We start from the raw sequence: 24,166 nt of genomic DNA, 5'->3' as shown, positions 1-24,166 counted from the left end.
CTAGGTTAAATCTAATTGCAAATTTAGGCAAATACCACCATGCTGCATTGAAGTGAATACAGGTATAAAGGTGGCCCCACACAGAGGTTTAGCATAGGCTCAGACTTGCTTGCCTCCTAAAGTCTGGAGCTTTGCCTTTCCTAACATGAGGCTCATGAACATTTGATTCATAGTTGAGACGGCCTAAAGTCAAGTACTGTGACTGCACCCAGAGAGAAATACTTTTTCTAACCATGTTATTTCATAATTATGTATTTTAAGGTGATTACGACTTTCTTCAAAAAATCCAACACTGATCACTGCGTAGAGTTCTAAATAAACCAATGACATGAACATATAAATTCTATGGCACAGCATGTCTATGGCACTCTTAGCTTTTCTTATATTATTGTTGGTTTTTTACTTGGGCTTTAGAATACCAGGGACTGGAAGAAAAACCATTACACATATTTTTAAATATGAATAGATCAGTAAATGCACCAAAATGCCTTCACTGTCACATACTGAACTTTGCATTATACGCAGAGTATGTAGACAGAACTTTCTGGGTCTGCATCACACACCCTAATCTCCTTTTGTAGGAGAACAAAGTCCACTTCCTTTGTTATCAGCTATGCAACAGTGCTAAGGTATTCTGAAAACAACATGCATATCTGCTAAATGGTAACTTAATTTAAATGTATAATTTGTTCCCTATTTTTTCTAAATTTAATATTTTGTTCCTCCTACATCCAAGGCTTCTATTGAATATGGATGAAAAAGCTATTTTTTTTAACGGACTCTTCAAATACTTAGAGAATATTATTAAATGTGAAAGAGAATACAGTTAAATGTGAAAGTAACTCAGGAATAGGAATAGTTTTAAAACAAAATCAAGCACAGAACCAATTTTCCAATTTGTTTTTTTTCCTAACATAACTTTGCTGAAGAGTAGAATCACTCTTCAGAAAGTCAAAATTTAATTGAGAACTAAACTCTGAGGATGAGTACCAAGCTCTTTTATTAGTTCTTTCACACAAAATAAATAAATAAATAACAAGACTTGGAAAAAAAACAGTCTAGTAACAATTCCATATTTATCACAACTGTTCTTGCACTTTTATTTCTTACATATTTTCTCAATTATATTAATTTTCTTCCTTGTGCAATATATTACCTACCTGGGCATAGGACCCTCTTTTGTCAATTGGGTTGCAGGACACCCCTTTCTCTTTTCTTGTGAGTCTGTTATTGTAATACTAATTAGCTGGTGTCCATATGTAATGGAAAACACAGCAACTTGTGTCTTTGTCCTACCACTATAGGCCTTTCTCAGTCTCTTTCTCAATTAAAGGATGTATTTTAGCCAGGGATTTTCAGTGAGGCTGGGTATCCACAGTGGCCAGATTTTATATAATATCTGCAGAGATTTTATATAGTAAAAGCTGAAAGAGCAAACTGTAGTTTCAGTGTTAAACTTGACTCTTCTGGAGAATGAAGTAATACTGTATTTATAAAGTCTTCTTATTCATGAAGTCTCACCCTCTCCTTGTAGCTGGTGTACTCCACAGTAAACCACCTCAGATAACTAATCCAGATTGAATTAACTTCACAAAAGTACAAGCTTAAAGTGACTGCAAAACTCCAACTTTAACTGTATGATATAAATTCTATGCTATTTAAATAACCTTTGCACTAAATTCTTTATCATATTTCATTGAAAGGACTTCCTCCTTCCCGTATGTGACATTATGATGCTATTTTCTTCAGTATACTCCGTACTATATATTAATAGAGACGGTCTTATTTTCAGAGGATGTACACTGTAATACTTCTGTATTACTCATGTTGCCTACTTTCTTTACCCTTCATGTCTTCTGGTTATATTTTACTCATTTCAGCAACATTTTCCTTTACAATCTGCATTGTTCACAAAGCTTAAAAAAATGGCCTAGCTAATCATCTGCACTTACCAGGTGAGGCTGGTACCATGAAGCCCCTGGGTGTCTGCAGAGCCCTGAAAGCTACTACTGCAACTGGATCTCTTTGGTCATGAGTTTGTCAAGTAAAAAATACCTCATTGTTTTCAAAGACTTTATAGGTACCTTGTCTAATACCCATCAGTATGGTACATAAACACAAGCCTTAGATTATAAGACTATTCACTGAATATCATCAAAGATTAAGAAATTCCACTTACATAATTTATCACCATTATTTGAGTAAGGAGAAACAGTGAATTGATAATAAAATATTAGAAATAACAGGTTTTCATAGTCTGTATTTGCTCTATGAATCATTGAATTTAAAGACCTTCAAATGCTGATCATCAGACAGCCTAAATATATATTCTCTTTATGACTGCTGAAGAAGAAAACAGCTGGAAGAGTCAACCGTAATTTAAGTGGCCATTACTGCCTCATTTCATGTCATGAGATCTGATATAGATCATGTGTTTAAAAATGAAATGTCTCCCAATAGCAGCACTCGTGTAGTATGTATTTCAGGGAGAGTGTATCTCACCCAATTGCCTCTATAATAAAACCTTACAGAGACCACTCTATAACTGCAGACCCTTATACCATGCATACCATGTAATACTTCACACTTTTACAAAAGCTTTATTATTTTTGCTTGGTTTGCTCATGTTTACAGAGAAGAACAATATTTTTTTTAACTCTAAGGCTTGACATTTTTTCAACTACCCATTAAAAATTCTGAGTCATTTCTCTTCTATTGAATATGTTTTAGACAAATGTATTTTCTAAAAAAGGTAATATCTTTGTTTGAATATGCATAGACAATTTATAGAAATAACAGGTATTGACTTAAGCAGGAGTTAGATACATAATTTTTTTACAGAAAACCCAAACCGAAACAGTTTGCTTATGGCAAAGAACATAAATGTAGATAGTTGTTGTCATATCTTATAACTCTGTAATTATAATAGAGTGTTATAGTAGCTTCTTTTCAGCTCTACAGCATTCAATGAGTAGGATATTCTGTTAACTGGTTCATTTATTATTATCTATTTTACTCACAAAAATTGCTTTTTAAAAATCAGATCTTCTTTTACCTTTATTGAGTCTAATGTCTTTTTTCATAACTCACATCTGCACATTGCTAATTGATTTAGTTGGAAGTAGTCTAAGGAAATACATATATTGGAAAAGATCTAGAGCTGATGAATACAATTATATTATAGTTAGGGAAACATTATAATTCCACACTGAGAGGTCAGTCAATGCAATGCTATACAGTAAATACACATTAATGCATATTTTTCCTCCTTTTTTTTTTTTTCACTTACACATCACAAAACTTTTGGGTGAAAAGATGACATTTTTCACTTCATAAACATGACAGTATACATTCATTTCGGACTTCCCTTTTTACTAGGAATAATCTGGGAAAAGTTTAGATTCTGAACCATCAGAAATGGTAAGTAAGGTAATGATTCACATACCTTTTTTTGTTAGCTGTGCAGTACTTTCAGTGTGATCAAGCAAACTATAATAAGTCAAAAGTAACTTTCCTTTTGAATGTAATAATTATAGCTGGTTCCTGCTCATCCTTTTGATTAAAGACACTTTACATCTTTCATTGTTATTTTAACATTTATACAAGGCTTTACATCTTCAAAGCACTCTGCTGACACTACCTTGTTAGTTCTTGTAATGCTTAGATGCAATTTTCAGTGTGCTTTTATATCACAATCCTATTTTAATTGCCATTTAAATTTACATTATTTATTCCATAAAAAGAAATGTTTATTATGAAAGACACCATGCCAATGATTTCTGCAGTACATATCTTAAATTACAAAATACTTTGATGTGATACTTCAGATTGAGCCAAGTACTGAACTCTGCTAATGAGGGTTGCAGATGACCATCACACAACACAATGTGAATTAGCATCAGTAAGAGAATGCCAGTGGTGTTCCTCCACTTGCTTTCATTGCTGTCCCAGTGAGACATCTTCTCCCAAATTTGCTGTGTGAAATGGAAATCATTGCAAATGTTGTCCTTGAGGTACCAGTGCTCCAATTTCACTTACTCAAGTCAGTGACCAGCATGGGAGCCCTGTCAGGTACTGGCCCTGCTCCTTCCCAGGTTGCCTCCAGGAGCACATGGTTGTGAGCCCCTCCAAAAGCAATGCTGCCTGCTTTCATGGGGGTATTCATGGGAGTGGGGTATTTGACGTACTCTTACTCATAGTTTATTGCTTTTTCCTCATGAACTCCGTATAGTAAGTTCTTGATACTGCAGCTAAGTTTAGTGAGCTCAAGTTTTTCTCCTAAACTTGCTTTTCAACTTCTTAAGTGTCAAAAAAAGGTCAGTCACTAGTTATTTGAACTTCTAGCTGATACTCCTTTTCTTTTTATGTTTCTTCCCTGTTACATAAGCACACCTCAGAACTCACTGGAAGTTTCTTTAAGCATCTATGGGTAATAAATATATTTGCTAATCACAAAATTAGATTTGTAGATTCTTGTGTTGCTGAAAGCTACGTATAATTCAAATATATAACCCTCATGGCACCTTGGGCCTGCCCCACCTATTTGTTGTCTGTAAACAGCTAATAAGACACAGTTGTCAGAAAATTATGTCAAATGATCTATGGCATTTAGTGTCAGATTGCAGTGTAAACACTTCCTCATTGTTGGTCACTGTGTAATAATGAAATCACAATTAATCTTGATTTCGTAGGTACTGAATATTTGTAGCTACTGAAGTAAGAAATTGCTCAGATATCCTGAAATTTTAAGTCACTGCTACATAACTGAGTTGCATAACCTCTCTTAAAGGTGCATGGTGTAAATTGATGTCTCCTGGCAAACCTTGCCCATAGTTACAGGGCAGCCACTCCTTTCTGTCACCTAGTAACTTTTTAGTAGTCAACATCAACTCAGAGTTTCTGAGTTAGTACTTTTAGAAATTCTCTTTAGGCTAGAAACTCTAAACAGTGTCATAGCCTGAACCAAGCACAACAACCTATGAGAGCAGAAAAAAAATTGTAGTAGTATATTCTGAGCATAAAATGGATTTGGCCGAAAGCAAGATTATACCTGCAGGCAAATCAGGCCAAGTCCTGGAAAAAATCTGGCACCTGAACTTGCTGGCAAGAGATATGCTTCTGAAAAGTGATCTGGATAAAGACAGTATAGAGGAGTATGTGCTTAGACTGATTTCTTTAACAGAAGAGCTGAGCGGATCTCTCAGGCAGCAGCTGGAGAACATTATGGAAAGTATTCAAGACACCTGTCACTTGCTGAGTGCCCTCCACAACAAACACAAGGAATTGACTGGAAGTCCAGGCAAGTATGGAAGGACTTAGCTGTAAACAGTAGGGACTGGGCACGTTGGGTGCTAAGTTCTGCTGTGTGATGGTGCCAGGGGACCTTACTTTTCATTTTTTAGTATTTCAGTACTTGATCATTCATTACACCAAATTAATTCATATTTCCACAATTGTATCACACTTTTTTTGAGTCTATTCCATGAGATTCAATATGAGATTCATAATTCTCATTATGTGACCAAAAATGTATAAAAATAAAAAAAACTAAACAGAATTTTTCAAAGTTTTATGTATACTATACTTTGGTGGGTTTATCTTGCCCAGACACCAGATGCCCAACCAGCAACTTACTATCCTCTGCTCAATAAGAAAAGGGAAGAAAATAAGATGGAAAAACTCCTGGGTTGATATAAAGGCAGGGAAATCCCTTAAAACTTATCATTGTGGGCAAAAGGGACTCAACTTTGGGAAAAAATCAATGTATTGTATTGTCAATTGAATTGGATAGTGAGAAGCAAAGGCAAAAAATCTGAACACCACCTTTTCCCCATCCCTTCTTTTTTCCAGGTTCACCTTCACTCCTTTATTTCCAACTCCTTTACCTCCTCCCCTTCCTGAGGAGTGCAGGGGGCAAAAGTCAGTCTGTAGCAGTTCCCCTCTGCCATTCCTTCTTTCTGACTCTTTTTCATGCTCCACTATGGGTCCTTCCCATGGTCTGCAGTTTCTGTCAGGAAAAGCTGGGCTCTACAGAGGCTGCAGTTCCTTCAGAGAGTTTCTACTTGCCCTGACAGAGAGTCATCCCCAGACTGCAGAGCGGATAGTTGGTAAAAACTTGGTGCTAATAACACCAAGGTCATGGGTTCAGTCTCCTGTATGGGCCATTCACTTGGACTCAATGATCTCTGTGGGTCTCTTCTAACTCAGAATATTCTGTGATTCTGTAAAGCTGCTCCAGTCTGGTCTCCCACGGGCTGCAAGGGAATCTCTGTGCCGTGCCTGCAGCACCTCCTGTTCCTTCTCCTCTGACCTTGTTGTTTGCAGGGCTAGTTCTCAGCACTTTTTCCTCACTCCTCAGTTTTCTCTGGTGTTCTTGCCCTTTCCTGAATATCTTTTCACAGGGGCTTTGCTGCCAGGCTCAGTTCAGTTCTACAATAGGTGAACATCAACATATTAGCAAACATTTATCAAAGCCGAAGTGAAAACTTTTAATAATGTTCTAACAGCATTAAACCTCAAAAGAGGAGTGTCCAACAGGTCAAGGGAGGTGATTTGCCCCCCTACTTCACCCTTGTGAGACCTTACCTGGAGTACTGAGTAAAGGTCTGGAATCCTCAACACAAGAATGACAGACCTGCTGGAGCAGGTCCAGAGGAGGGCCATGAAGATGATCAGATGGATGGAGCACCTCTCCTATGAAGACTGGCTGAAAGAGTTGGGGTTGTTCAGGCTAGAGAAGGGAAGGCTCGGAGGAGACTGTATTGCAGCCTTCCAGTTCTTCAAAGGGGCTTATAAAAAAGAGGGAGACTGATTTTTTTTACATGGATGGATAGTGATAAGGCAAGAGGGAATGGTTTTAAACTAAAAGAGGAGAGATTTAGATTAGATGTTAGGAAAAAATTCTTTACTCAGAGGGTAGTGAGACACAGGAAGAGGTTGCTCAGAGAAGCTGTGGATGCCCCGTTCCTGAAGATGGTAAAGGCCAGGCTGGGTGAGGCTTTGAGCAACCTGGTCTATTACAAGTTTTCCCTGCCCATAACAGGAAGGAAGGCTGGAAAGAACATTAAAGATCATCTTTTTCCAACTCAAACCATTCTGTGATTCTATGATGGTTCTATGATGCAAAGACAGAGAAAGAAAGAGATTCTAGACAGAAATCTTTACCTATGCTTGTGTTTATGAGTCCTCGATCTATAGGTTTATAAATTAAAACATTTTTGTTTAAAAAGTCTCCTTCTAGGCTCCAGGCAAGCTAACTTTGTCCTGTTGACCTCATGGTTTATGTGATTTTTTAATTTTTTTTATCAGGTTTCCAAGAATCCTTCTCCTTCCAAAGAGCTACTATTCCTCATCTGACAAATACCCTTTAAAACAGTCAGCAAAAAGGTTTGGATACAGTTGCCTATAAACTGCATCTGTATTCTAAAGCTGTGTTATCAAACATCAGAAAAAGCACAGAAAGCAAAGTGTTAGAAAAGTGATGGGGGAGGGGGATAACACAAAAGAAGACTTATTTCGAGGTTAGCCTTGTAACAGAATGCAAAAAGTGTCTCTCCATGTGACACAGTTGGATAGTGTACAGTTACAAGGCCATATCTTTGCTTGGCAGTATTCGAAAAGTCCCATTCACAGCACGGGAAAATGCCATTGTTTTGAATTACCCTGTTATCTTCAAATTTGATTTTAGGGAAGTTTAAAGAGCTATATAATTTGTTTGATGGTGGGGTTTTTTGTTTGTTTGCTTGGTTTAGGGAACGCAAAATTCTGGGAAGAAATGTCAATTTTGGCAGTTTTTTCTAAGCTTGAACTTTGCCTTATAGTGAAACTGGGAAGGGTCCTTTACAACCTCTTCTGCAAACAAAGCTGTGTTATTTCCAATCCTTTTGTTTTATTTCTCAGCCCTGTTAAACTATTTAGAATTTCTTCATTATTGTAAAATTGCCTCTGGAAAAACATTAGAATAATAGTTTTCTTTAAATTACCAGGGCAAAAAATATTTTAAAAAAGTATACTTGCTTCCATTTTTTCTTTTTTTTTTTTTTTCCTCAATATAGTAAAGATCCAATAACAAGTCCTTTGAGAACTGAGGAAAGGAATAATTTTTAAACCGAGTTAAATGAGAAAAAACCTATTCTGAACTGTACACTTCGTAGGTTTAAACTAATCAAATGCAAACAGAGATGAAAGTGAGAGGCCTATCACATAACTTCACTCATTGATGTGTGATGACATTTGTTCTAAAATTATTTTCCAAGTTAAGAACCTTGAGGTATTGATTTACCTCATATGATGTTGTTGAAAAAAGTGAATGTAAGTTGATGACTTCCTGTAAGACTTGTATCAGCCCTTTCTGTTTTCCTTTGTGTGTCTCTGTCCATTGTAAGTGAAGAACACGCCACACTGTGTTTCATTTTGTAGTATTTTCTTATTTGTATTGACTTTCACTGCATTTAACCTGCAAAACAGGGTTTTCCAGGATCTCATGCAGCAAACAGAAATAAGCAAGAAATTTTCCAAGGGGTTTGAAGTATGCCTAGTTCCAGTTATAGAGGCTGACAGCATAAGGTGAGGGAAGAGCTCTAAGTAATACATATGAAATCCTTGGAGAGAATATCTGGAGTGATTTCTAAGAAAAGGTATAAGATAAGAAAAATGAGGGTTCGTAAAATAAATAATCTTACACAAATGGCACATAATGATTGTGCGTTTTTTGTGCATTCTTCCTCACCAAGTGGTCTTAGTTACATGCAAGGGCAACCTCTACCATTCCTGAATGCTGCTGAACTCCAGTATTATGTATGGGCTGGTGGGTTTGTGTTATCTATTCTTCATAGCAAAAATTCGAAGCTGCTAAGCATGTTTAAAATTAGGCTTTGTTAGAGACTCGTGTATTGAAACCTTGCAGGATTCAAATTCTGGAAATATATATAATTAACATTTAATTTTAAAGCCTTTCCCAAGTTGATTTGAATATTATTTGCAAATTCCATGCTTTGGTTTTGATTGATTGTCATTAAGAATTTAGCTAGTGTCTGACCATTAGAAAGGTGTTCATTAGAGTTGCTACAGTAACACCTTGACAAATACACAGTTGTTCTTAGAAAAGTACAAAAATGTATTTGTGTGTATTCAGTTCTTCAGAAATTAATTAAAAACATTAAATGGAAATACAGTGTTCTTCATGTATTGAATGGCACTATGGAATTATGCTAAATTCATTAGGTATGTATATGAGTTTTCACATTTTTTCTAGCTTTCATAGCATAATTTAATTGGTTACTTATTTTTTCCTCAGAGCACAATAGAATTATAGATTGTCTGAAGAAAGTGAAGGATTATTTGATAAATACAGTCTCACACCTTCAAGAGGCAGAAAATAAACTTTATACTGCTAGCTGTAGACAAGATGATGATTCTCAGAACCAAACTGGCCAAAATGCTTCTAGAGAAACAGATGTGCGTTGTTCAGAAGGAGAAGCACCAGACTCTGTACAAGCATCTTCCAGTCCCAGTCAGCAATTCCAAAAAACTCCTTCCCTGAACAACACAGAAAGTCAGAATGTTAATCAAACTCAGATAAGTGAAACTAAAACTGTTGAAAAAGATGCTACATCATTAACTGAAAACACATCTGACCAAGAGGAGGATGCTAGCAAAGAACCTCCAATGAAAAAGGAAGATGGTGAACACAGACTACTGATGAACTCTGTTACAGAGAAAAAAGAGTGCAATGGAAAGGATAAACTTCACAGAGGTAGCTCTGTTACTGAAAAGCCTCCAGAACCGGCTTTTCAAGATGCTCTTATGAACAGTGGGGAAGGGATTTTGTCTGGGACATTGAAAGACATTTGTGACAGAACCATCACAAATCTTTTTGAACAGGAAAAAAAGGAAGTAGCTGGAGAATCTTCGAAAGGGCTAGAAAGGGAAGAGCACAGACTGACAGAGAAAATGGAAGATGGTAAAATGAAAACAAATAACGAGATTTGTAGAAATTACCTAAGTACCTTCACATCTTCAGCACAAATATATGATCTTACTGCTGGGAATCCTTCTGTGAGTGATTCAGAAGTACAAAAATCTAGGCACTGGATGAACAAAGAGTAAGCACATGTTCTTCTTTTTTTAGGAAAAGATGTACATAATTATTGCTTATTAACGTATAAACATATGTGGGTGCAGAAGCTCAATATACATGTACTGAACAGCTGCTGGTCATGCAGTTTACAATTTAAGCATGCCTAATGAAGATCTTTCCCTTTGGTCTAAAGTAAGGTTTCCATTTGTATAATTTTTTTTATACCAGAGAGGGACTGAGTCACGGCCAATAAAGTCAATAACTCCCAAATTACTGGAAATCAGTAGAAAATGACCCAAATTTGTCAATTTCATAGTAATTTATAAGCTGTTCTGAAACAGACAAAAGATGAACATTTTCATGATTTTCCTATCTATTCATAAACATATTTTCCTGAACGATCTATTTATGCTTCAATGTACCACATCATTACACTGAAGTATTTAATTAAAAATGCAAGACACTACCCCACCCAAAATACAAAGAATAATATTTTATATCTTTTTTCGCCAGATTTCTAGTCGGGGAGAGTAGTAAGAATATACACGAAGTAGCTTGTTTTATTAAAGCTCCTGCATCTGTTCTGGAGAATCTGAAGTGTAAGATACTGAATGACACTAGTTCATTGGTGGTGGATGATTCTGAGGAGCTGGTCAGCAACGTCATAAGCATCAACTGTTATGATTATGAAAAAATTCTTTTCCCCATCAACATTGCAATCCCTTTCACTTCACGCTTCAGAGGAAATTATCGGGAGATTATGGTGAAGGTGACTGATGTGAACTTTCAATCAACCTACTTAACTCCTATTTCTTTGGAAGGATACCGAGGAAACCATGAGGTTGGTAACCTCTCATCAAAGCACCATAAAAACATCATTTGAGGTTCTCAGTCAAGTCTCTCTGGAGTTATATAAGTAAAGTTGTCATTATTAAATCATATTGTCTACTACTCAGGGTAAAATAGAACTTTTCTTCCTACTTTCTCATGAACTATTCTGTTATTTAAACCTAGTATTTAACAAGGTCCTTTTCTTCAATTGTAATGTTAAGACAAGTGCTTGATGCCACAATATTAATGATTGAGTAATGGTACATGATGTTGTAAATAAGTGTAATGAGTTGAATTATTTGATAAAAGTAAAACTTAAAAGGGAATTATTATGAATTTTGACCACAGTAAACTAGCACAGTTCCATGTGTACAAGTTCAAACTCCATATCATAAAAACACAGGATGGTTCTTTCATTTTTTTAAAATGCAGAAGTGTTGCATTGGACCAGAGTCATCACCCAGCTTAGAAGCTTATTTCATTTTGCCCTGGTCATACACTGGAGTATTAATGACATCACATAATGACTAGAGATCAACAGAAAACTGGGCATGCGGGCAGCAGTAATATGCAATTTATTTTCATTTTACACATTGCTCTGGAAAGAATGTTGCCTTCTCAATATTCTTTTCCACTATGGAACACAGCTTCATTTCTCTCCAGTGTGATCTAACCCCACATTCTCTTTATTCAGGAAAGCTTTGCAGAAGTGAAAATTTATCATCTGGGTGTTTTATCTGTATTGTCATGTTTAAAGAAAGAAACATTTACTGTTCCAAAGGTAGGACTCTCACAAAAGCTGAGCATGGATTCTAGAATCTCTTTCTGTTACAATCCAGAAGCATTCAGTTCTCCAGCACCCATAGAGTTAAAGGTAAGCTTGAAATATGCAATACTTGTTCCATAAGTGTGTTATCTGATCGGTTCTGTAGCAAGTCTGCCAATGTTAAAGTGCAATCTGTTCCAATATCAGAAGTCTACAAAAAGTGTTTACAACTCTACATCCTGTATAAGCAGATTTCCTGTCAGTTTTGTAAAAACCACATAATAACGTCAGTAGTCAAGGATATCTCTAGCTAAAAATATCTATCTACCTTTGTTTCATGTATTTCAGAAAATACAGTAGTTTTCAATAAATATGTAAGTAGCAACTCAAAACTTCAACAGTTTATCCCATTGTTCAAGTTGATTGAACAAGTTTTCTCACCCGACCTCCCTCCTTTGTGCCAGGAAGTGCAACAGAAGGTTTTACTATGTTTTACTCTTCGGATGAGAATAATCTCAAATTTTGCATCAGTTATAACGTGTTTTTCCCTTCCCACATTAAAACATTAATTTGGAGGTACAGAGAAACTAAAATTGCAAAAAAAAAGATATTAGAAAAATCTCAGAAAATTTTCAAAATCTGAGGAAGCTCATGAGTTTCAAATATTGAACCAAAACAGGAACAAAACAATCAAAATATTTGAGTCAGTAAAGGTTCCAGTTTTTGATGACTTTCAAGCATTTTGATATGCTTTGTATAAAGTGCTAATACTTTGGTAAGGTTGTTGCTGGGTCATGGAAAGGAGTCTGAAGCTTCTGTGATAGTCTGTTCCAATTTCAAAAGATAAACTAATTTGTAAAAAAACCAGGCATGTAAGAGAAGAGATTTTTATTTACAAGTTAATTATATAATTGCTTTCTCTATTTAGATTCAGCCAATTGAACCATCATTGGTTTCAGCATTGAAAGCAAGACATGATATGTACCACTCAGTGATATCTACTAGTGCTCTGGTTCGTGTCCAGCATCCTTCAGCCCAACCTTTTAACAGTTCAGTCACTATTACTCTACCCTGTCCTCCAAACCCAGAAAAAAAAAGACAAGGATGTGAGACAGAACATGAAAGAGCCATTAGTGCTACAGTAAAGAGGGTTGCTGCAGCATACCATCCTTGGTAAGAACAACCTCACTACAAATTCAGCATTTTTAAAACATCAAAATTAATTAATTTTAGCAGTTGCTGATTAATAATTTCTCATATTAAAAATGTGTTTGTTCCTTAATACAGCTTGCTATACTTAGAGACATTGTGAGTAACACTAGAGCAAATTATCACAATTCTCATGCTATAGTTTCACCATAGAAATTCATATAGGATTTGATGTATACTCTTTAAACATTCTGAGCACTGCATTTCTAGCAGGAGTCAGAATTAAAAATGTGTGGGGTTTTTCAGTAAGAAATATTCAAGCATTTTCTTCAGAATTGAAAAAAAAATCTCTTAACAACTATGTTACTTACATACTCTGCAGTATAGTTCCAGATACAGATTTTAAGCAAGGCGGATAAACCAGACATAGTCATCAAGGAAAGCAGAAGGGAAAACAGCTACAAACACAACCTTACTCTTTCTACAGGATCTATTTTTCATTTTGTTTTTTCCTATAATTCCTTGGCTTTCCAGGGCTTTGAGCGCTTCTGTGAGAAAAGATGGGGAGAATTTCAGTGATACTTTGAAATTATTAGGTCACAGAAACAAAGAAGAGGGGTGGAAGGTGTTTGATGATGTCGTTATCCAGAATGTAAGGAATGGGCTTGTATCATTTGAACTAAATGAGCATTTAGAAAGGTAATGTATGAATAATTTAATAAAATTTTATTTACTGAAATATTTACTTCCATGTATACAAATCAATGGAAATTATTAGAGCCAAGAAATCATCCACTATTAACTATTAACTTGTCAGTATCTCTTTCTTCCACTTGAAAGCATAAAATAATTTAGATATTTTACTCATTATTAAAAAAATATATATTTAAACACTTTTTCATTTATGAAATGTACACAGTGTAGTATATACAAAACCTGAAACAGGAAATGAAGGTATCAGTCTTAATTGGAAAATGTGACTTAGCCCTCCAATTACAAAATCATACTTTTTTTTGAATTCTTGTTAGGAAACACTAGCTTTCATCTAAAATTCATATATATTTGAAATTGTCGATACACAGTCAGCATACTCTACAGAAGCAGGCAAATGTCCACCTTCTCATGTGTTGGAAACAAGTATGAAAAGGAGGTAAAAAAGGCCCATTGGAGACTGCCCCAAATTATTTTGCAAAATAAATGATTAGCAGTTGATAAAATGATTTAAGATAGAGCTATTTAATTTAATTTTCTTCCCTTTGTTTATTTATTTTTTCTTAATACAGCTTTGTGGTCATCCGCCTTTCATTCATTTTGGAAAACCTGTATCTACTCCTCTTTGCTCAGGCTCTGGAAGAAGCTCTTTGTAGCACGATGGCTAACGTGATATTGTATCAGAAAAGAGAAAACCCATATAAAATAGTAGTTTTGCTGTCTGCATCCAAGGAATTGACCAATGAACTTCAAAATCTCCATGAGGAGGGCTATTTTGGTCCCCCAGAACCTACACAACAGTTCCCATTAAGAGAGGGAGAGCAGATTCATTTTAGATTTACGGGAAATATTTTTGCTTCAGGTAAGATAATCAATTCATTCATCTGGATGAACATTACCAATTACCCCAGCTGTTAAAAAATGCTGTATGGGAACACTGATAGACTGTGATTAGTCGCAGCACATTTAGTTATTTCAGTGTTTTATTTCTCATCAATGATAGAAACACGGAACTTAATGGAAAACTGCTCCAACTGAAAAAAAATGTGCTAGCTGAACAAGATCCTGAACAATTTGCTCTAGGTGACCCTGCTTTGAGCAGAAGAGTTGGACTAGACGATCTTTAGAGATCCCGTAAACATCTGTCATTCTGTGAAAGCTGGCCCCTCAGAAAGAGATGTCATTTTATGTTTTATTTCAAAAGGGCAGCTTTCTGTCAATAGCTTTCTAATATAAGGAACATAGAAATTAAACAGATTGCAAACAAAAGGAAAAGTCTGCTAATTTATCTGTGTAACATTCACTTAAAGGGAGCAAGAAATCCAGGGCAAAATGTTGCCTGTTGTGAGTTGCACTATGAATTGAGGTGATGAGAGAGAGTTATGTCATTTCCGTTAACAGCCTAGAAAATTCCATGCAGTGGCTGCTACCATTCAGGGATTTGCTTAGAGGAAAAAGAGAAAAGAAGCCTCAGAAAAGTTTTCACCCAAAATTGCATATATACGCTTCTGTCAGTTTTAGAATGAACATATGTATTTGACCCTATGGACATTTTCTCCATGAACTCTCCCATTGAAAACTCCATTTATCCTAAAGAAAGGACTATTCTTCAAAAAGAGAAATCTCCAGCCCCCCAGGAATGCCTGGTCATATATGCAAAGGATAGTGTATATAAATGTATCAATTAAAATGGAATTACAAATCCTAAAAATGCACCTAAATCTCTGGCTCCATTCATTTCGTTGTTAGAGATAGACAGATAATAATATTAATAATAATCAGAAAGCCTATACCTATACCAATTCCATTCACAATGCTGTTTTACTTTTATTCTTCTCTGTGTTATGTACTTATCTTCTTTTGCTTATCAACTTGTAGCACAGACTTCACCACTTATTCCTTATGCCCCTTCCTTATTCAGGGGCTAAGAGAAGTAACTATGAAGATATTTCTACTACTGAAGCAGGCTGGCAGGACTGTTTGAACCTCAGATGTTCAATAAAATAATAATGATAAAGAACAACCAAAGAATGTGATTACCTTTATTCGACTCACCCTAATGAATTATTTTAGATGCCGCACATCTGAATACAGTGCAAAAATATTTAATTTTTTTTTTCATATGTACTGCAGAGAATGGAAAAGATTTTGGAAAAGTCTACAGACTGATTTTTCATTCACAAAGAAAAGCCAGGCTGGAGCTCCAAATTAAAGAAGTGGATGAATTTGGTAACCACAGTTCACCTCATTACAAAGGAACTGCAGTGTTTTATAAAATTACCAGAGAGATGATAACCAAGAAATGGGAACAATCCTTACCATTTTGTGAATATCAACACCAGTCTCCACTGTGTAAATTACCACTAACATTACCAAAGGTGGGTTTCTCACTTGATAATATTAGAGATCTTTCTCTTTTTCTCTTATCATATATTTATTAGGCAAAAGGATCTTGGTATGATTTTTGATTTACAGATACACACAGGAGTCACTGAGGGAGCCGTTCTGATCCATCTTCAATGTACAAGCATTCTCAGAATTTCTCTTAGCACTAGGGAGGGACCCTTACCCAGGTATAAACATGGAAAAATATGTAGCAGAAGTTTTTCACCCATCTGCTCTCTCCCCAGTTAGTATAGCACTCAGAAATTATTACTTAAGTTTCAGTTACACAATTTTTGTTTCATCATCTTGGGAGCACAGACTTGCAAATTGTAAGATCATTAAATGGTTCATGTAACCTATCTCCCACCTATCACCTGATTATGCTATTATGCCTGATTAGCCTTGGCAATACAGCCATGCAGGCAATTATCTTCATTTCTGGTGAACGCTATTGCTACATAAATTAATCTTTAATATTCCTGCAATGAAATCTCATTGTAATCCTTTCAAAGAGCCTAGGCACCAGCACCGTATATTGTACAAAATGATGCCGCCAGACTGCTATAAAATTTGCATACATTTTAATATCAAAATATGTACAATAACACTTGGTCTGAATCTCTGGTGACAAGGAGTAGCATTCTCTCTCTTTTTCAGTTTAATTGACTTCACTCTTCCTTAAGCTATCACCTATTAATACATCTATTTCATAAGCATACCTCTTTTCTCTCTCATCATCGTTCTTCCAAGTAAAATTTGAAGACTTAACTGCAGAAGATTATAAGAGGAGATCTCTTTTAGTGACAAACTCCATATAAAATGTATGTTTTCCTTTCAAGCACTTTGTTTTTCTGCCAGGCTAGCAGTGTTTACAGAGAGGGAAATACAAACTCTTGAAGTCTAGTGGGATGATTAAAAAAATCATAATTAAAAAAAATAACTGTAGCATACCCTAGACAGCAGTTAGTTTTCTTCCATCTGCCTGACTAGCCTCCATCCTGTTGTTCCACTTTATTTAATCTTATGCATAATAAGATTTAAAGATTGAATTGCATTTGTATTAAACCACAAAGATAAATATCAAGTATCTTAGATTTGAGTTGGCATATACAGTCCACTGTATAGTGTTTGTATTAGTGTTTGTATTTGGGCTGTTGTTGTATTTGGACTTTTCAAAACAAATATTTCTGACTAGACCTTTTCCCTACTAAATTTAAGGTTGTGCTTCCTCTTTCCCAGTGCGGCTGAGATCTTGAAGTCTGGTCAGCCTGTATAAGCGTGTGAGAATATTTAAATATGTGGGTACACCGTAGCACCCAGGCAACCTACTCATTTAAATGGAAATAAGGGAGGAGCTGTATAAAATGATCATTGCTGGAAAATTAGAAATAAAGAAAAACCTCAGGAATGGTGATAGCCTTTGGCAATATTATTTTTGTATCTTACTTTTGAGAAGTGTCTCTACTTTCATCTGAATCACTTTGAGCACAGAGGACGTAAGTTTGATGCCAGAAAGTCTGCTTAGAGGGTCAGGGTTATTATATTACTTCAGAAAATCAGTGCTAAAGCATCTTGCAAATAATTTTTCTTTTTCTTCTTGTAAATATATTTTATGAAGCACATTTCAGACTCAAGAATCTTCACTAAGTGTAAATATTATATCCAGAATGTAATCAAAATGCTTAAAAGTGTTTGCACACTGATAACTCTTTTGTTATTTTCTGTCTTACACAGAATGAAATACTCATATGTAGAATAAAGAACAGCATCAAAAACGTCTTCCCTTATATTGCAAGTCATCTTTGTACACAAAATATTATATTTTGTTATAGTTGGTAACCTTCCTACTTTTTATTCTATTTTCCATCCATCCAGTGCAGTAATATAAAACTGGTAATGCCTAAAGTCAGGTTTTTAATAGTGAAGATATATTCTTTAATAATTTAGCTACGTCAGTTATATCTTTCTTTAAGAATTAAAAAACCTCAGTGAAGCTGATTATCTGACTTTAGTGAATAATTAGTAAATTAAATACAACATGCCTTACTATTGGTATATTAACATACAAGGCAAATGGGAACTCCATCCCCACCACTATCTAGTGGCGTACAACATTCACTAGCAAAGTTACAATGTTGTTCACTCTTTTGCTCCTCATACGTTCTTCCAGCCAAGTAAATCTTGAATTCCATACTGACCAAACTCACATAAATTTTAAGGACAAAAAATATTCCCAGCTAAAAGATAGAAAAAAAAAAGACTCAAAAAAGTCGTTGGTTTTTTCAAGGAAAGATGATTACTAGTAAAGTCCCATACAGATCAATACTGAGATATTCATCAGAAAATTTTGAATAATTAAGTGAAAAGTCTGAAGATGTACAAAATGTTCAGAGTACTAAAATTGTCTGTGAAGAGTCACGCAATAAAGTGATACTGAGCCACTTGAAAATAAATTAGATAATTAGATGTCAATAATTGTTTTGTTGCAGTAGAAGTACATATCTAGCTTTATATTGAGATTCTAAATTACCTATTACCACTCAAAAAAAAAAAAAAATCTCCTAATTTTTTTTCTGAAAATTTCTGAGAATTTCCAGAGCATTCAGTAGCAAATAAAAAGGCAAGCAGAATGTTCTGAATTATTAAGCAACAAAACTGAAAACAAGATTTTGCCATATATCTGTGTGACATCATGAGGCATTCACATCATGACTGCACTGTGCAATTCTGGTCAGAGAATGCAGAAAGAAGATTTGGAACAAGAGGAAAGAAAGTAGGTGATCAGAAACATGGACTGGTTCTAGGTAGACAGACAACATTTCAGGAAGCTTCAATAAAAGTTGAAATATGAATATGAATATGAATATTATGGAGCAACTGAAAAAGGATGAATATATCCTTTTTCGCAGGAGATAAGAACAATTATATTTGTAAGACACAGGGGTAACCAGCAATAGGAAAGAACATACTTTTTAGATTCAGAAATAATCAAATGATGAACTCATTTTCACAGGATATTTGCAGCAGTTAAATACATGTTTCATCCAGAAAAGGAAACGACTGGAAGAGGGACAGAATCATATATTAAACATAACAGTCCAATTAAATGCCAAAGCCATGAAAAAGAAATACTAATTACTTACCATATCTTATGATGTGCTTTAAAATTATTAACAGTGATAAAAACACTGACTGTAAATATTAACATAAGGACTTTAATTCTGTTTTTACTACATGTTATCCAATCAGCATATTTGAATCAGATATTTCTTCACATTTAGGTAGGCTTTCTAATGAATAAAATAAATTAAAGGAAATGGTAAAAACTGCACGTGAAAAAACAGTTAGGAAGAAATTTAATGCACTAAATATACAAACTACCCCAGCCATCTCTCAAATGCAACTGCTATTTACCATTTCATTAAAGTACAGCTCGTGTGTTAGTGTTCATACAATAGGAACCAAAACTGGCACTGCCCATAGTTAGACACTTGCTGATGCTATTAATATATGCTGCCAAAACATCTAGAACTACCTCACCACATTTGTGTGTGTAGACCTAGACTCAAGCAACTGTCCTTCGATTTTACTAGTTTCTAGTTTCTATCACTTATATATTACTACAGCAGCAGTAGCAATTAAGGTGCCACAAATCTTGCAAGCATATGAAAACATAACAGTCAGTGTTCATATCTGTATTTTACAGTATTTCTCATACGCAGCTGCTTACAGAATTCCAGTTTACGCAGTAAGGCTCTTGTGCCTTAACTGTGAACCAGTTTACTCTAAGTTGTAGGATTATTGGTGTTTTTTTCACTTTCTCCCGGTATCCTGGGGGACCCTTTCATGGTTTGGGAATAAAATCCCCACAATGGTAGTAAATGCAGGGAAGAAAGAGCAAAGACTATTTATGTTTCTACTACTTTGTTGAGTTGTTTATTTTAGTCATGTTAACAGATTTGCTTCAATATACGTGAGCTCACAAATATTCAGTGTTTTCCGCAACAATGCAAATTTTCTCAACAAAATGAAATTAATTTTTTTCCAGATGATAAAATTAGAACCATCAAGAATGCCTGATTTTGTTTTTGACAAAGACAGATGGAATCTTTTTAAGGCACCCATTCTGACTACTACATTTTCACTCATTTCTGTAAAATTTCCACCTAAATTTCTCTTGAATTGTGGAGAGAAGGTAGTAACTATATAGAGCATAAGCCACTTTTTATATGTTTGTGCCGATATTGTACACTTACAAATATATTTCTGTCAGTGATCAAAGCAGTGTCTTTTTTAGTTTATGCAACCATTCACATCAGTTTTTAGTTTCAACATGCTACATTTGTACAGAAGTAATCTGGTCTTCACTAATGATTCCTATTTATAGTTCTTTCATTTCCTTAGCAACAGAAACACTTGTTGATCTAACCAGTTATTTTCAACACAAGTCAAATATATGTACTAGATTCTGATATCAAGTATGTGTGTGCTTATCTGTTTATTTCAAAATTTTGTATTTATGTGAAATGGAGCTGAAGAGTTTAAAATATTAATTTCTCCTGTTCTGTCTGTCCTGTTTGATATGCTACAGGAGTCTGGTCATGTCTGAGAGGTCCATTTGACAGAACACGTCGATGTTACTGGCTGAAATCAAAATGCTTTGCAAAAGTAGATTGCTGTAATACATACAGGCATTATGAAATTACTATTCTGCTGGAGTTTTATGTCTAATGACTGTCTAACAGCAGAATAGCATGTGATCCTCTGCTTCAGAAAGGCAGTTTCTTAGCTAATTGAAGGGCTTTCCAGACTAGAAAATTACTTTGACTGCTAGGAGTAGTTTACTTAAGCTGTCGACCAGAACAGCGGGACCACATGCTGGTGCAGCTGAACCAAGAGCGAATTTAGCGCTTCACCACAGATACTTAATCTTTAAAGGCAGTTTAATGTTTTAGATCTAGTGCACTGCATATTATTACACTATTTCTAGACAATACTAATTTTCAATTCTTATACTTTTTACTCCTATTTTAACATTAAGTAGCATAAAGTGGTTCAGATTAAAGTTAATGCATGGGTAATTGAGTTCATCTACAATAACTTGAAAATCCCACAGATCTTTGAGATGCTAAATTCTCATTAATGAATGAAAATAAGTTTAAATATAAAAGCATAATTAAACGAAGCCAGAGAAAGCTGAGTCTTGAAAGAAAAACAATGCCCCCTTCTGGAAGAGCTTTATATTCTCTTTATTCTGAGGGGGTTTCAGCCATGTTATTCTGTCTTCACAACCAGGACACGACCAGTGACAGAATTTCTGTAGAAGCATGCAAGAAGAGGCAGATTCAGAACATAGAAACATAGAATAGTTTGGGTTGGAAGGGGCATTTAAAGGTCATCTAGTCCTACCCCCAAGATCTCAAGAGAAGTACAGCACAGGATGGTTTTGCACTGCCATGCAGTACATAATGTGGGCATCCTGTGCACACTGAAATTGCCTCCCAAGATGACTGAGTACACGCCTGATGAAAAGTTGATTAATTCACAGGTGAATAGGTAGCACTTGTGATTATATTGACCTTTTGGATGTGCAGCTTAGTACATATGAGACACTCCAAATATTGAACAATATAAAAATCTGTATTATAAAAGTGATTAAGATAAGCTCAATAAGACTCTGGCTCAATATGCCCAGAAGGAAAAGGAGAATAATTTTTCCAGTCAGAGTTTCATGCTCTTCATTCACAAATGAAAACCAGAGGATCAGCAAATAAACCCTGGGCAAGTCTCACAGGGAAAGCTGTGCATGAACTTAATACAACTGAATGTGTGTGACAAAAGTAACATGGGCACTAAAAGAGGATCATTACAGCTTTAAACAAAAAAAAAATCTGAATTTCACTTTATACAAACTAATCTCTTTTTGTGCTAATTGCTTATATAAGTAATTTCTTGTTCTATATGTAGTAGGAAACACTAAAGCCCAAAAGAATTTCCTCTTTCTCAGTCACAGGAAAAAAAGGACAAAGTATTTTTTTCTTTCTCTCCACTGATTTGAGGAAGAAAGAAGAAGAACTTTGTACTTTCTAATGAAACTTGTCTTTTGAATTTTGATTATTTTTTGTGATGCATTGAACTAGTAAGATGAACTATGTAAGATGAATAACTATACCTGCAAACACAGCATGATTATTAGACCTAACAATAGCTATTGCATACCTAAAAATGGTTATTCTCCTTGAAAGGTAGGCAAAGTTAATGCAGTATTCAAAATAAGAATCTCTTGCATGTATGAAGGTGCCATACAGACTTTCTATACACCTCATTTCTATACACCAGTCATGGCATAACGCTATTGATCAAACTTTTGGAAAATTTGATCTTTTTAATAAGAGATCTTTTTAATAAGCATCCATTTGTTGGATGGAAACTTTATTAGTTTCATTATTTTAAATAGCTGTATATTGATTTATGCCTGCTGACGGTGTTAACTGGTTTTCAATAGAGACAAAAATCTTCTATTAAGAACCAATCTTAAATGTTCATTTACTGCAATCTACTCCTATACCCTATGCCTCATTCCTTACTCATTTAGTAATTTCTCTTTCCTTGACACATTTTCTTTAATAGCGTGAAAAATTGATCAACCATCCACGAAGCACAAAAACAATTTCTTCTGATTCATCAGGTAAGAAAGCATCATAATATATTTACATCAATATAAATAATAATTATACTTGCTATTTATTTTTTTTAAATCCAAAAATTTGTTTGGGCTGTAACTGACATTTAAAAATGCCGTATTCCGGAATATTTAATGTGTTAAAAGATAGTAAAAGCAAAAAAAATCTGTTTATCTTGAAATACAAAAGATCTTGTAAGATAATGTTGTGGTGGGATGCTTGAACAGCATACAATTTTCTGTATAAGGAGATTCAGATTGTATTATAGAGCTCCAATATGACTGATGTATCAGTTACAGGAAATATCAAAAACCTTGTATTTTATTGCTAACTTTCCCCATGCCGTTCCAAACCTTGTAGATCATTGCTGAATCTGCTCTTGACTAAACTCACTTCATATTGTAGTGCAGTTACAAAAAATTACATTGGAAATAAGAAGCTGTTTTCATTAAAGTAAAAAACAAACCATATTTATTTAGGGAGTTTATCCTCTGAGCCTCCAGCTTTAGAAAGCTTTTTAAAAGAAAGGAAAATATACATAGCAGAAGAAAAATGCTCTCACTTAACTAATTTTTGCTCTTTAGAGGACCTGTGGGACAACTTGCTGTTTTGGCTTGCAGAAGAGCTTGCAGAAGATAATACATCCTTGTTTGCTTTATGTTTACCTGTTCGACGGAGCATACTTCAGCTTGTTAGGCTGAAGTGCCCTGATAATTTAACACACCAGATCTATGAGCTGCTTTGCTGCTGGAAAAAGACCCTTCCAAGGTCAGCTGATAAACAGAAGCTCCTGTCTCGCTATTTGCGGAAGAGTGGCAGAAGTGATCTTTCAGAAGAACTTCGTTTAAAGTGGCAAAATAATGTGTTCACTTGACAGAATAACAGTCTGATTTCTCTTGTTTTTTGTCAAAAGGTGTGAATATTTCCATTATACCTCTGGATGAAAAAATGACAGGCATATCAGTCAGGGATAAGACTATTTATTTGTTACTTTGCAATCTCTTTACTAAAGCAAAGTATAATAAAAATGCTCTTGCTTGCTAAAAGTGAAAATTTCTTCTGTGGAAAAGTAAGATGTTGAAAATATGGGTACAAAGAATTATAGACTGATCTGCATAGGATTCTAAGGACTTTAATTGTTTGCACATGCAACAATCAACACAGAATCATATTTCCATGTACTTTAGACATTTGGAATTATTCATTACACCAAAATCATATGGATCATTCTATGAAATGTGAATTACTTTATATCCAGTATTAATAGCTATCAGATTTTTCAGATGAAAGCATAATAGATCATTATACTGCACAGAGGTAACTTCTTACTTTCAGATTGTTAGTAATTCATTCTGCGTTTATATTCTCCAGTAATGTTTTTTATCCTTGTGGATGTCATAGCAGACACATGTGAATATGTAATCTGTTTCCAAAATTTCTGAGATTTGTTGCCTCACTTTTAACTGTCGTTGTAATGGAGTGTTTTAGATTACCATCAAATTTGGAAAAAGGAGTATTTCTTCATATAAATTTTAAAGTGCTTTGCTTTGACATTTTGTTCAT

The 24,166-nt window shown here is 34.9% G+C and overlaps 1 protein-coding gene across 1 annotated transcript; it reads left to right on the top strand.

Annotated features, from left to right (window-relative positions):
• The first annotated feature begins 5,022 nt into the window (after nt 1-5,022).
• DTHD1 (death domain containing 1) lies at nt 5,023-23,914 on the top strand. Its single transcript, XM_064653911.1, is given in 11 exon segments — nt 5,023-5,303; nt 9,254-9,289; nt 9,291-10,103; nt 10,592-10,919; nt 11,604-11,783; nt 12,604-12,848; nt 13,359-13,523; nt 14,108-14,397; nt 15,669-15,913; nt 22,551-22,608; nt 23,188-23,914. Coding segments are annotated over 11 exon segments (2,931 nt in total). The 3' UTR covers nt 23,478-23,914.
• Nucleotides 23,915-24,166: the final 252 nt, after the last annotated feature.

Source organism: Pseudopipra pipra, chromosome 4 (genome assembly GCF_036250125.1).
Source record: "Pseudopipra pipra isolate bDixPip1 chromosome 4, bDixPip1.hap1, whole genome shotgun sequence".
Taxonomy (NCBI): domain Eukaryota; kingdom Metazoa; phylum Chordata; class Aves; order Passeriformes; family Pipridae; genus Pseudopipra; species Pseudopipra pipra.
The sequence above is the reverse complement of the archived record's forward strand: the minus strand, read 5'-3'. Positions and strand labels throughout refer to the sequence as shown.